The following is a 13,598-nucleotide window of genomic DNA, read 5'->3' as shown; positions in this document are numbered from 1 at the left end:
ATTAATCGTAAAATTCTCTGAAATAACAACCGCTCATTAAGCACCAAAATATTACTCTCTCAAAATTGATATTTATTTTACTGAGAAACTTTTTTTTCTCTTAAGTTACGTGTTTTAAAAAAAAGTAGTTAATTGTTTTGTTAATTGCTTCTACAAACATTTTTTTTGTCGAGCAATCATAATGAAGCAGCTAGTTTTATTAATAAAATTTTGAGCACATTTGGGACTAGAAATATCGAATAAATTACTGTTGATTGTGATATTTTCTTTTATTCGTATTCGAACTTCTCAAGACACACCATGTTTCAACATAGATCAAAGTAAAACTGTCGATCATTTTCATTCGAAAAACATTAGTTTATGAACAAATAAACTCCCAAGCATAAAGATAAAATTAAATTGATTGAACGTTTTGTCTGCTGAACTTTACGAGGTACATTTTCGTGTTAACTTTGATGGAAACAGAATTGCTGGTTATTTTCGCGTGAAAATACTGTTTTATCAGGAATAAGGAAAAACATACAGGTAGAAAAAAGTCCATAAAATCGGTTAATCGGTTTCACAAGTGAATTTTATGAAAGCATCGTAATGTTAACTGTAGTAAAAATAAAACTGCTGATCATTCTGGCGGAAAAAAATATTGTTTTATCGGAAGACAGATAAACACACGAACGTAAAAATAGCATTAAATTTATACGAGAATTTTATTATTGAAATACACAATATCTTTGCTTAGAAATTTACGAGTTTTCTTGTTCGTTTCCAGTTTTTTATAGAAATCGTATCGACCATATATTCCAGCAAATATATCATATCTTACTCTTTTTCTCGTTTTTTGCCTTGAAAAAGTACATCAATTGTTCTTGCCCCATTTGTTTTAATATTGATAGTTTCAAATCCATCTTTTGTAAATATAGTTTGAAGGTCAGCCTTGATTTATTCTTTCTTTATTTGTTTGAAAGGTATTTTTCAGACAACACTATCAATTTTCATATATCTATTACAGTAGCTTCTGAAAAATTATTATTTTAACTTCAACGATTTTTCATAAGAAAAATTAAAGAATTAAATAATAAAGTAAAAGAATGTTTCTTTTAGAAATTTGTTTGTACTTAAAATCAATTTTCATATAACAGTCAATTACAGTAGCTTCTGAAAAATTATTATTTTAACTTCAGCGATTTTTCATAAGAAAAATTAAAGAATTAAATAATAAAATAAAAGAACGTTTCTTTTAGAAATTTATTTGTACTTATGATGTCTGGTAAAAATATTCCATTCACTGTTATTATAAAAAAGTGAGATATAACAACGGTATTCGTTGTTTTGTATCTATAGCGCCAAGCTTCAGTATTTAATATCAGATATCAAAAACGTGCGTGGCGCTAGAATTATTATTAATACGGACGCGTTCGTTTTTCGTTGCAGTGGTTATTGCGTAATGAAAGGAGGAGAATGCAGAACGGCAGAGGAGGCTAGATGAGCAGACTGGTGTGTGTGTAGAATACTAAAAAGTACGGGAACGCAAATCGCCGGAGGGAAAGTGAAAACAAGCACATGTGTGAAAGAATACGCGGTCCAACCTTGGCCCGCCATTTTAGCGGCATGGTCCTTTGGGCCACTGTATTATTCCTTCAAGGAGCTGGTTTCGTCGGTAAGATACACTTCCACAAACTTGTTCGTATCGAGAAAATAATATTAACATAAAATTCGGTTTCACAATTCAATTCGAATTACACAATTTTTCTAGATATTTAGCAATTTAATTTTGCACGTTTAAATATTTATATCGCATGCAAAATGTTGTGCACCGTTTCTATACATGAAAGAAATTGAAAACTAAGGATAAATTAAATTAATTTAAGGACGAATTTGTAACCAGATCTTTTTTCTTCAAATAGATCGTTTTTATAGTTCAATGGCTATAATGAGACTCTCGACTGATAAATAAAATTAAAATGAAATTGTGTAAATTACGTATATAATTATTGTAAGTAAATTATGCATCTTATTATAATAAAGTCGAAATATTTACTAATAAACTAAACTATTTTAGCAAAGCTACAAATTCATCTTTAATCTACTGTAAAAAATAAAGATCAAAATTGATTAAAAATAAACTGAAAGGAAGTTTGGCTTTTATAAAGGCCTCTTGCATTATTATTTAATTGCAATTCTAATTTCAAGCAAATAAACTGTTAATCAATTTTGACGAAAGGGTTGAATTCTTCTAGTTCGTTTCTTCGACACGTAAAAATGAAATTGAAAATGCAAACAGATCGTAAATCTCGTTGTGTAATCGTGGTTTCCATTTGCAATTCGTAGGAAGCCCGCAAGCAATAATTAACTGCTAATTTTACCTCGCGTGACATCTAACTTCGTTCTACGCGATTCCCCGATACGGCATCACGAATTGAATTATCCGCCCCGTGTACGAGTTTTGCAACCTATATTCACGTAATAATAACAGAACAAATTTAACCGGGGCCTGTTGAAAATTCCACACGACAGAACGTCCTATACGTTATAATCGTTCCTAGTTCACGTTCGGGATTCATTTCTCTCGAACACGAAACCATTTACCATTATTTACCACGCGTGGTTCTGAAAATTAATGCTAATACAATCTTACAATTAGCACTAAATTTACGAACACTTCATGTATAAAATAAACAATTTACAGTTCAGTTTTATCGCACACCAGTTGTATAATCAATAGGAATTGTTGAAGCTTATTTAGGTGTATAGTGTCAAAGTAAATATCAAAATAAATATAGAAGATAGCAAAAATTATAGTAGGTGATATGATCATTAGGTAGAGGATGAAATGCCTTTTAAAATGAGCGTTCGTACAAGTCGATAGCATAATTAGTTTCGGAGATATGACGATTTTAGTTTCAAGTCGAGCGTCAAAGTAAATGTCAAAATAAACATAGAAGATAGCATAAATTATAATATTTGTTACGTTTATAAAATAGAGGATGAAATGCCCTTTAAAATGAGCGTTCGAACAAGTCGATAGTGTAATTAGTTTCGGAGATATGACGATTTTAGTTTCAAGTCGATGCGGTAGCTAGTTACGGAGATAGAAGGGTTCGAAGAGTTTGTTTACGTTTCATTGTTGACATCGGCGCGAGGCCAATGACCGTACGTGCTCGTAAAAAAATTACCCCTTTACATAAATTACGATATCTCCGAAACGGAAAGTCGGATCGACGAAAACCAAAAACCATTTTAAAGAGGAAGGTTTACTGCTGCTAACAGTGCCTCAATTATAGATAAAACACTAGTAGTTTTGGGACTGCACGTATTCAAAGTTTAACTATTTTTAATACGCGTTGTTAGACTGTTCTAAGACACTGGAAACTAAAGATTCTCTCTTTTCATCTTTGCTGTATATTTCCTATTTACATCAGAAGCTAACCAGAGTTTAATACCAAATTTTGTCCGGTTTTTTACAATGAATATAAATCGTTCAACCTGTCATTTGACCGGTTGTGATTGCTTTAATGTTAAGAGGAATATTAATCAATCCTTTTTTTTTTATATTTCTTGTAAATGTTAAAAATAATGAAAACTATTAATTGTAATACAGTCTTAAGAGGAATATTTATCGATCTCCATTTTCTATATATCTTGTAAATGTTAAAAGTAACGAGAACTATGTTCAGAGTTGCATTTTATCACAAAACTGTACAAAAATATGTGTCGATATTATTCTTTTTCCTTTTGTTTAATTTTTAATTGTCACTTTACGCATCAGTTCGCGTTTGGTTTCTTTTCCAGGATCGGTGACGGGTATTCCTGGCGTTCCAGAAAATATCACAGTGATGTTTCTGAACCCGACGTCTGTCCGCGTATCTTGGAGCACCAGTCAAGTCGAACAAGTCGAGAAATACGACGTCACGTACAAACCAACCGATGCCAGGTGCGTTTCCCCGATTTCAATGTCTTTTAATCTATTTTCCAATCGTTCACTTTGCAAACAAACACAAAGGGTACAGACGTGGCTAGATTGACACGATCGTTGGTGAGATTTTAAGTTCGTAAATCCATATGTAGACCGAATTTCACAAAAATTCTCAAAATATTTAATATGTTGCATCAAAGAATAATTTCAATAAGATTTTTAAAAAAATTCCGAATATTTATGCAAATGCATATTTTTATAAAATGAGAATAGAGAAATAAAACACTTAGATATATAATATATTTATCATGTGATTAGAAGGTTGCAAAAGTGTGATGTTTACTTTGCATATTTACTTGGTTAAATGAATTTAATTGATCGTTAAACTTTGGTATGATAACAATAATATTATAGTTAATATCGATTAAAGACCACACCAAACCATGTTTTCGTAATAGAACCTCGAATTGCTAATTAAGCAACAGATGTAATGGTTGGTGTTTCAGATGGTATTCAGATAGTTTATATAATTAATAGACGAAAATATCTGTGACCATTGAACAGTATTTTCCAGTCGAAACAAGATTTTTTAAATCAAAAGCTCACACGTACATCACTCAAACTTTTTATTAGACATTTCCATAATTACCTAAATAATCACGTTTCTAATGGGAATTTTCCTTAAAGACCAAAGGACAATGAATTTAAATAACAGTTAAATTGTTACAATGCGTATTTATGAGATGCTAAAATATTTCATCAAAGAAATTTTGCCTATACGATCCCTTCAATTTGGCCATGTCTGTAACTATTATACTATTTACTTTTTATGCACTGTGAAATTACACAAAAACACATTCTACTGCTTAAAATACTACCACATGATTCCACAATGGTAAGTACACGTTAAAATTACTTTTTTCATTGCTTAAGCGTGAAACGTTGCCTGTGAAAAGTGTTTCAACCACACATTTCCATCACAAAAATATCGTGAAGTTTCCTACCAAAAAGGGCCTGGCGGGATATGCATATGAAAAATGCCCCCAAACGGATTAGTTTGATTTTTGGCTAGATATTACTTCTAGATATGTATATAACTTTCCTTAATTTTGAACCCGAAATATGCATTAATTTTTAAGTTATTTAACGATAAAGAATTTTACAAAATATTTTTTAATTGAAAAACTATCTGTTCAAAAATTCTGAAAAAAATATATGTTGTACATACATCTGCCGCCCATCTAAAAAAAAATTGTTTTCTTTAATTTGTTTATTGCAAATGTTATAAAAAAGGTAATATTTATTTTAATCATTTTTTTAAGTGCTTTATCGTTTTGGTACCACAAACATATTTTGTACATATATGTATTAGACATTTCTGTGTAAGATATATTTTTTTCAAGTCGATTGTTGTAGTAGAAGGTATTTAAATATACTAAAAATGGGTGTAGCACGCGGAGCGCAAGGAGGCTGCCATAGTCGCGCGGCGCGGCGTAACTCAAACTCGATCGCTACACTAGCAATTAATGAAGATATTAAGCAGAATAATAATTGTACGAATGGTAGTAAGAAGCAGTAGCACACGTAGTAAAATTAATTGTTGCAAGCAATAATTTTATTATTTATTAGTACAAAATACTTAATCGTCAATATCTCTATTTTCATTTATTATTGGATGTATTTCATTTTTAGTAAATAAATTCGTCAAAATTTCAGCTGGTTTGAGAATTTTTGATAAATATCTGCCATGAGCTAAATAATAAATTAATGCAGCTACATGCGAACAGCAACCAACTGTTCTTTTGCCACTTGCACATTCGCAAGCATATCGTGTCACTCCTGAATGTCCTATAGTATTTGGCAAATATTCTATATAACAGCGATATGTTTTTTTGTTTATATGTCGAGATTTTACAGATAATTTTAAAATATTACTTCTTTCTTTGACATATTTTGCAGTAATTGAACCATCCGCGTTCAATATTTCTGCCAAATACGAGATAGCTTGGGAGAATTGGTATGAGCCTGTGAATAAAATATGTAAATCATTTTCCGTCATTTCCGGAAAATCGAAAATATCTGAAGTAGATATATCGCTAAATATTAATTTTTTTCTGCTCCATCCGTGCTTTTCTATTTCTTCCGACAATGAGTTTTCTTGATTCTTTTTTTCTTTCATTTGGGCAATAATATCCAATCGTCCCGCATCGGAGTTTAAACGTTTGCCATAACGATTTTGTAAAAATGATGCAATTTTACAATAAATCCCAATTTTAGGTAACATTTTATTGTCTAATTTTCTGTCCAGAAGGCGATATTTTTGTTTAAGTATTCCATGGATGGCTTCAACCACCCATCGTAGTTTTGTTACAAATCGTGAATCATTTGATTCAATAGTTGACAACTGAGGTCGTTTCCCTTTTAAAGCTGGCAATAGTACACCATAACCTTGTTCAGTTAACATATTTTTAACGTCTCTGAAACCACGGTCGAGTATAAAAATATCCCCCTTTTTCATTAAATTACATAATCCATTTGATTCGGTCATTATTTCTTTCATTATTGACGCATCATTTTGAGTAGCGTAATATGGGCCTAGAATGTCTACAATATAACCATCTGTTGTACATATGGTAAATGGTTTACACAGAGGCACTTTTTTTTGTCCAGAAAATGACTTTCGTTGATACTCGTTATTAGAACTTTTTTGGTGTCGTATGTAAGTGCCATCACAAATTAATAGTAATTTGTTATCAATGTCGTACAACGATTTAGCTACATTACTAGTGTGATTATTAATTAGATATTCCCTAGTCGCAGATTTTAAACCAAACTTTAAGGGAAGAACATCTTTATCAAACGCATTCATGACTGCATTTGAATAATCTGAAACTAATTGTTTATGTTCTAACTGAAAAATAGAAGCAATTGTTTCATTTGCGTTACCACTTCGTAATTTAAATAAAAAAATAATAATAGCCTGTGTAACATTTCGAGATGCTGAATTCTTCATTGATATTAACATTGTCTTCAATTCTATAATATTCTCCCACGTTAAGCCAGTAAATATGAATAATTGTTCTTCTGGCATATTAAAATCACCAATTTTGTCAAACAATGTTGAATCACAAGTAATTGCTAAACTATTTAATAATTGTTGTAATTCTACAGGCTCAATGGAACTAAAATGTGAATAAATGGATATATGTTTCAATTCGTCATTATACAATTTATTTTTAATTAAATGTTTTCGACAACATCGATTCCCTTTAGGAACATAGATTTTTATCTTAATATATATTTGTAATCTTGCTTCAAACGGAATAACATGAATATTTTTTGTATCATTACAAATAAAACAATATTTGTGTGTTGCAACAGTTCTTTTTATGGGGACTTCAATCTTTATAACGTCATCTTTAGCTGATTCCATAAGTGAAATATTAAAATCTGGATCATCAAATGAAGATGAGACTGAGCTTTCCACAATCACATCATTTTCATTATTATTATCACAAGCACTGTCGGTTTTCTTATTTTTATATGCTTTTATTCGGCAATTGTTGCATAAAACATCATGTAACACAATTTGAGATTTTAGATATTGCGTCAAGAATTCCGCCATTTTTTGGGATGTCACGATCGTTTTGCGCGGCGATACTTTGATGACATATTTATTGCAGGAAGCACATTTCTCAGCGTTTGACATATTTCTAACAAGATATAACAAGATTATATATAACTAATAAAAATAAACGTACAGCTCAATAGCATCTACTACGTATCAAATAGCTTTCACTTTTGTTTGGGCAAACAAATGCAAGAATGGAAGGCTGTTGTCTATTGTTTAATGTACGATATCCGCAGCCAGTGTTGGCGTAATGCGCATACGATCATAGCGCAACTTGAGATTCATAACATTGCATATTATTATTCTGCTTAATATCATAATTAATTGCTATGTAGCGATCGAGTCTGAGTTACGCCGCGCCGCGCGACTATGCAGCCTCCTTGCGCTCCGCGTGCTACACCCATTTTTAGTATATTTGAATACATTCTACTACAACAATCGACTTGAAAAAAATATATGTTACACAGAAATGTCTAATACATATATGTACAAAATATGTTTGTGGTACCAAAACGATAAAGCACTTAAAAAAATGATTAAAATAAATATTACCTTTTTTATAACATTTGCAATAAACAAATTAAAGAAAACAATTTTTTTTTAGATGGGCGGCAGATGTATGTACAACATATATTTTTTTCAGAATTTTTGGACAGGTAGTTTTTCAATTAAAAAATATTTTGTAAAATTCTTTATCGTTAAATAACTTAAAAATTAATGCATATTTCGGGTTCAAAATTAAGGAAAGTTATATACATATCTAGAAGTAATATCTAGCTAAAAATCAAACTAATCTGTTTGGGGGCATTTTTCATATGCATATCCCGCCAGGCCCTTTCTCGTATCACGTATCATTTTTGTTTTATAATCATATGGATGTACTCTTCAACGATTTCGCTTTGTTTATACAAAAACAAAATTACACGAGACACAGGAACACTGATAATGATTCAAGTAAAAACGATTGTTTCGATTTATTTGTTAACTAGTATCAGTCTATCGGTGTCAACTGTTAAATAAAGCTCGATATTAACTCATACTTTCACTTCTATTGCGGCACAGGAAACACAACGACAGGTACATAGCACTTTCTAAGTATTTTCTTTTTTTTAAAAATTGTGCACCTTTGCAGACACCATGTTGTTTCGAGATTGTGGCAAATGTTGTAGTTACAAAATAATAAATATCCTGCACACCATAGTCTAGCAAAGAGTCATCGATAAGTACTTAGTGAAACGAATAATAATTTACACATGTAGAATGATAAATATTGAGTCCTCGATCCCTCAAATAGGCACAGGATTTTCAGTAATTTGCACATTTCACTTCCATTCGTCGGGTCTCTGTGTAAACTGTTGGAACTTTTAAATGAAAAAATAACTAATATTTATTCAGTGATTTTTTTACATTTTTGTATCGATGAAATTACTCCATAAATGTAACGATATTTATGTAAGTACAGAGAATATTAGGAAAATTATTTAACTGGTATTTTAAAATAAGCAGCTATCGTGCTTTAGAAATCATTTTATTACCTGCAAAACATCATAAATTGAGATTTGATCTACTATAATAAAAAAAAGTCTTCTTCAAACGTATATAATATATTGCAATAACATTTCTAAGACACAATTTATGGATTATGTAATGTTCAGTTAAATAAAAAAATCTCGTTAGAATTTCTTGGATTTTTAAATGCGAATAGGAGTAATATAATGAGTTAAATAGTATTTTAGAAACTTTAAAACATGGAGAAGACACAATTTATGAATAATGTTCAGTAAAATAAAAAATCTCATGAGAATTTGTTAGATTTTTAAACATAAATAGGAGTAACATAACGAGTTGAATAATATTTTAGAAATTTTAAAATATTAGAAGCCACAGTTCGAAATTTTAGAAATCACAATTTATGGATTATGTAATGTACAGTAAAATAAAAAATCTCATAAGAATTTGTTAGATTTTTAAACATAAATAGGAGTAACATAACGAGTTGAATAATATTTTAGAAATTTTAAAATATTAGAAGCCACAGTTCGAAATTTTAGAAATCACAATTTATGGATTATGTAATGTACAGTAAAATAAAAAATCTCATGAGAATTTCTTGGACTTTTAAACATAAATAGGAGTTACTCAAGTAGAATATCAATATTAAACACACCTTCTCTCCAATAATATTTCACAGAATATTAAAAAATTACTTTCATCTCTGTTTTTTAAGTTGCATTTTCTTTGTTGGATTTCCGATTTTAAAATTAAATTTCTTTTATTATTCAGTAATTTTTTCACGAATATAGCCATTAACAACCAATAACCAATGACCATTTAAAAATGATTTATGTTTTATTTAATGCATCAATATTGCATTTCCGTGTCTGGCGGTGCTCGGTAAATAGGCGTGTAGTATTTTCAGTTATCCTTTTCGTACTCGTTCGTATCGGGCGGAACCGGAAGAATAAATCCGTAAACTTTTTTCTGGCGAAATTATACTTTGGACGCAGAATATCGTCTTAGCACGTAACGCGGGTTGAATGAAATATGACTTGCACGAAACGAACGTACGAAGTATACGTCTCGTACCGCAGTGAACGTGTTAAATTTTCATATACCGTGGTACTGCGACACAAAGATACAAACCTGGATCATGCTAACACTAGTGTGCCACTTGCTGCAGCTTTCCTCCATTCACCACGTTAGCTAGATTCTCCTAAGAAAATAATTCTCATGCTTTGGCTTTTTATCAGTCAAACGTTCGTGTAAATATGTCGCTAATATCTTTTCCTTCGTGTCGAATACACTGTCACAATTTTTAATTGTCGACTCACGGAACACTAAAAACCCTCTTATAATCGACATAAAGATTGTAGAATAATAATTATTTTCTCGTCCTAAAGTATTTTTAAACGATTATAATCAGAATAATAAACAGATTATAAACAGAATAAGTGTAGAATGTTATCCATTTTGGTCTACTTTTTTTTTTACAACGATTCGTTTTACCAAATTTGAACCAAAAGTATCACTGGGGAAGCAGTGGCAATGGCTGGTGGAATTAATTATTAGAAACAATTTAAACAGAATTTCGATCATAAACAATGATTATTGTGTAACCAAAATATTTAGAAATCGATATCTTTTAGTCATATTGTTTTCTGAAAAATTTGCTTCTTAATCCTCATGATTATTATCCTCGACTTGAATGACAAACAATTTTTTTTTCAATCTTCATGGAAATTTTTATTTTTGGGTACCGTAGAAAGTATATGAGTTAATTTGCCAATATCCACATGTTTTGCAACGTGAAAATTTCACAACCAGGTCACCAATTTGCCCAGTGCCATATCTAATTAGATAAGCTGAATCCTACAGCGTTGAAAATGCTTTTTTTCTACTAATTGCTGACTGTGTTCGTGCGGCTTGTTAATACGTACTGCGCTCGCTGAGGATTAAGAAGCATTATGTATGTACCTATTAAAAAGTTACTGTCCGTTACTTTCAAGATTTTTTTAAATTTTCCACTTCGTGTAGCGCTTTAATCTAACGATTAGATTATTGAGATTGCTGAGCTTGGACACAGACGTTTCAAATTTTTTATAAAAGCATCTATAAATATTGAAAACAGCTTTAATAACGAAATTAGCACCAATAATCTTTAATTTTTAACAGTATGTTCTTAAGAATCAATACACTTCTCTCTCACACAAAATGGAATTCTTATAAAAATAAATAATATTAAATTTTCTTATCTGAATATTGAAAACTATTGGAATTCTTAAAAGAATAAATAAAATCAAATTTCCCTATCTAAATATTCAAAAGTATTGCAATTTCATAACTGAACTTGGACACAGACGTTTCAAATTTTTTATAAAAGCATCTATAAATATTAAAAACAGCTTTAATAACGAAATTAGCATCAATAATTTTAAATTTTTAACAGTATGTTCTTAAGGATCAATACGCTTCTCTCTCACACAAAATGGAATTCTTATAAAAATAAATAATATTACATTTTCTTATCTGAATATTGAAAACTATTGGAATTCTTAAAAGAATAAATAAAATAAAATTTCCGTATCTAAATATTCAAAAGTATTGGAATTTCATAACTGAACTTGGACACAGACGTTCCGAATTTTTTATAAAAGCATCTATAAATATTGAAAACAGCTTTAATAACGAAATTAGCACCAAAAATTTTAAATTTTTAACAGTATGTTCTTAAGAATCAATACACTTCTCTCTCACACAAAATGGAATTCTTATAAAAATAAATAATATTAGATAGATAGATAGATTTATTCTACTGTTTCCCCTTAGGGTTACACATCCTCCTCGCCTCACACTTACAGCTCTTCCTTAACCTAACTTATCCTACTTATCCTACTTATCCTACTCTTACACTACTCTCACATCATCGCTCCGCCGCTTTCCCCCTCTTTCTCATTCCGCACGCCGCACGCTCTTAGCCTACTCTTACGCTACTCGCTCTCTCTCTCTCCCTCCTCCACTCTCTCCTACTCCTCTACCCCCGCTCGCTCTCCCCGCCCACGACTTCCATTTCCGCCCTTACACTCCATTCCTTCTTTCACTCCTTCCTTCCTTTTACCCCCCTCCTTCATTCCCCCCTTCCCCCCTTGCCGCCTCTTTCTCTCTCCTCCTACCCTCCAGCCTCTTTATCCACCCCTCCAATCCCCCTCCCTCGTCTAAAATCTCCCTTATCTTCTCCCCGATCCCCTTCCCCTCTGCCTCATCCCCTGTACACCTCACCAAAACGTGCTCCCACGTCTGCTCCTCCCCTCCATATACCCTGCATCTCCTCTCTTCCTCATCCCCCCAGTATCCCCCCCCCCCCCTCATCTCGTTCCCCATCCTATACCTAGCTAGCCTCCCATACCTCACCTCTCCCCACCCTGCCCTCAGGTACCACGGCAACTCCCGTACCACCAACTCCCTATACCACCTATTGTACCTCGACTGCACCACTTTTCCCCATCTCTCCTCTTTCTGCCTCCTCCCATCTTCCTCCTCCCATCCCTCCCAGCCCCCTCGCCCACTTGCCCCTCCCCCTCCTTCCCTCCGCCCACCCAACCCTCTACACCCCAACCTGTCTCTCTCCCATGCCGACAATTCCTCTCCCCCTTCCCCTTCCCTTTCCCTTATCTCTTCCAGGCACCACCTAGCCAACTCCCCTCCCTCTCCCCTACTCAGTTTCACCTCATATCTCCCTGCCCTTCCCCCCGCCCACGTCCTCAACTTCTTCCTCTTCGTCTCCTCCCTTACCATATACCCTGGCGTCCTCCAGTCCACCCCCAATGACCACCTTATAAACCTCTCCTGCATCCTCGCCATCTCTTCCCTCTCTCTCCACCCCCAAATCTCTGCCCCATATCCCGCCACCGGCCAGACCAACGCGTCGAACAGCCACATCCTCCTTCCCCAGTCCCTCTCAAACTTCCTTTTCCCGATTCCCCACACCTGCCTCATTACCACCCCCGCCTTTCTCACTCTATCCCTAACCTGCGCTTCCTGACCCCCGTTCCTCTTGAACACGTACCCCAGGTACTTAAACTCCTTCACCTCCTCTATCCTTTTCCCCTTCCACCTCCACTCCACCTTCCTTTCCCTTCCTCCCCCCTTCCTAAACCTTACCACCTTCGTTTTCTCCACATTCACCTCCAACCTCTTTCTATCCAGATACCCTTCGAGCCGCCTAATCATACTCCCCATCTCTTCCTCGTCCTTCGCCACCATCACCAGGTCGTCCGCATACGCCAACGTACATACTCTCCTCCCCCCTACCTCCACCCCGCCCCATCTTCCTTTCCTCATCTCCTCCTCCACATCCGCTATCAGGAGATTGAAGAGCGTCGGACTCAGGGGACACCCTTGCCTCAACCCCTTCGCCGTCCAAAAACCCTACCCTACCTCCCCCCCCACCTTCACCCTGCTCTTCGTCTCCCTATAAATTTCCCTCACCCTCTCCCTCAACCCTTCCCTCACCCCTCTCCTCTCCATCGCCTCAAATAAATAATATTAAATTTTCTTATC

The 13,598-nt window shown here is 33.6% G+C and overlaps 1 protein-coding gene across 9 annotated transcripts in view; it reads left to right on the top strand.

Annotated features, from left to right (window-relative positions):
- The window catches only part of LOC122400859, a 216,242-nt gene that overhangs the window by 156,354 nt on the left and 46,290 nt on the right, over nt 1-13,598 (top strand). For 7 of the 9 annotated variants that reach the window (XM_043402574.1, XM_043402577.1, XM_043402581.1 and 4 more), the window contains 3 exons: nt 1,429-1,654; nt 3,787-3,928; nt 8,604-8,618. In XM_043402574.1, the coding sequence (XP_043258509.1) occupies nt 1,558-1,654; nt 3,787-3,928; nt 8,604-8,618 (254 nt within the window). In that variant the 5' untranslated portion in view covers nt 1,429-1,557. The remainder of the gene's footprint in view (nt 1-1,428; nt 1,655-3,786; nt 3,929-8,603; nt 8,619-13,598) is intronic. The other 2 variants (XM_043402580.1, XM_043402578.1) reach the window with 1 other exon arrangement.

The sequence above is a fragment of the Colletes gigas genome, unplaced genomic scaffold (genome assembly GCF_013123115.1).
Source record: "Colletes gigas isolate AHSC1104 unplaced genomic scaffold, ASM1312311v1 Colletes_gigas_Sc00020, whole genome shotgun sequence".
NCBI classification, from domain to species: Eukaryota; Metazoa; Arthropoda; class Insecta; order Hymenoptera; family Colletidae; genus Colletes; species Colletes gigas.
This window is presented reverse-complemented; position numbering and strand designations above follow the sequence as displayed.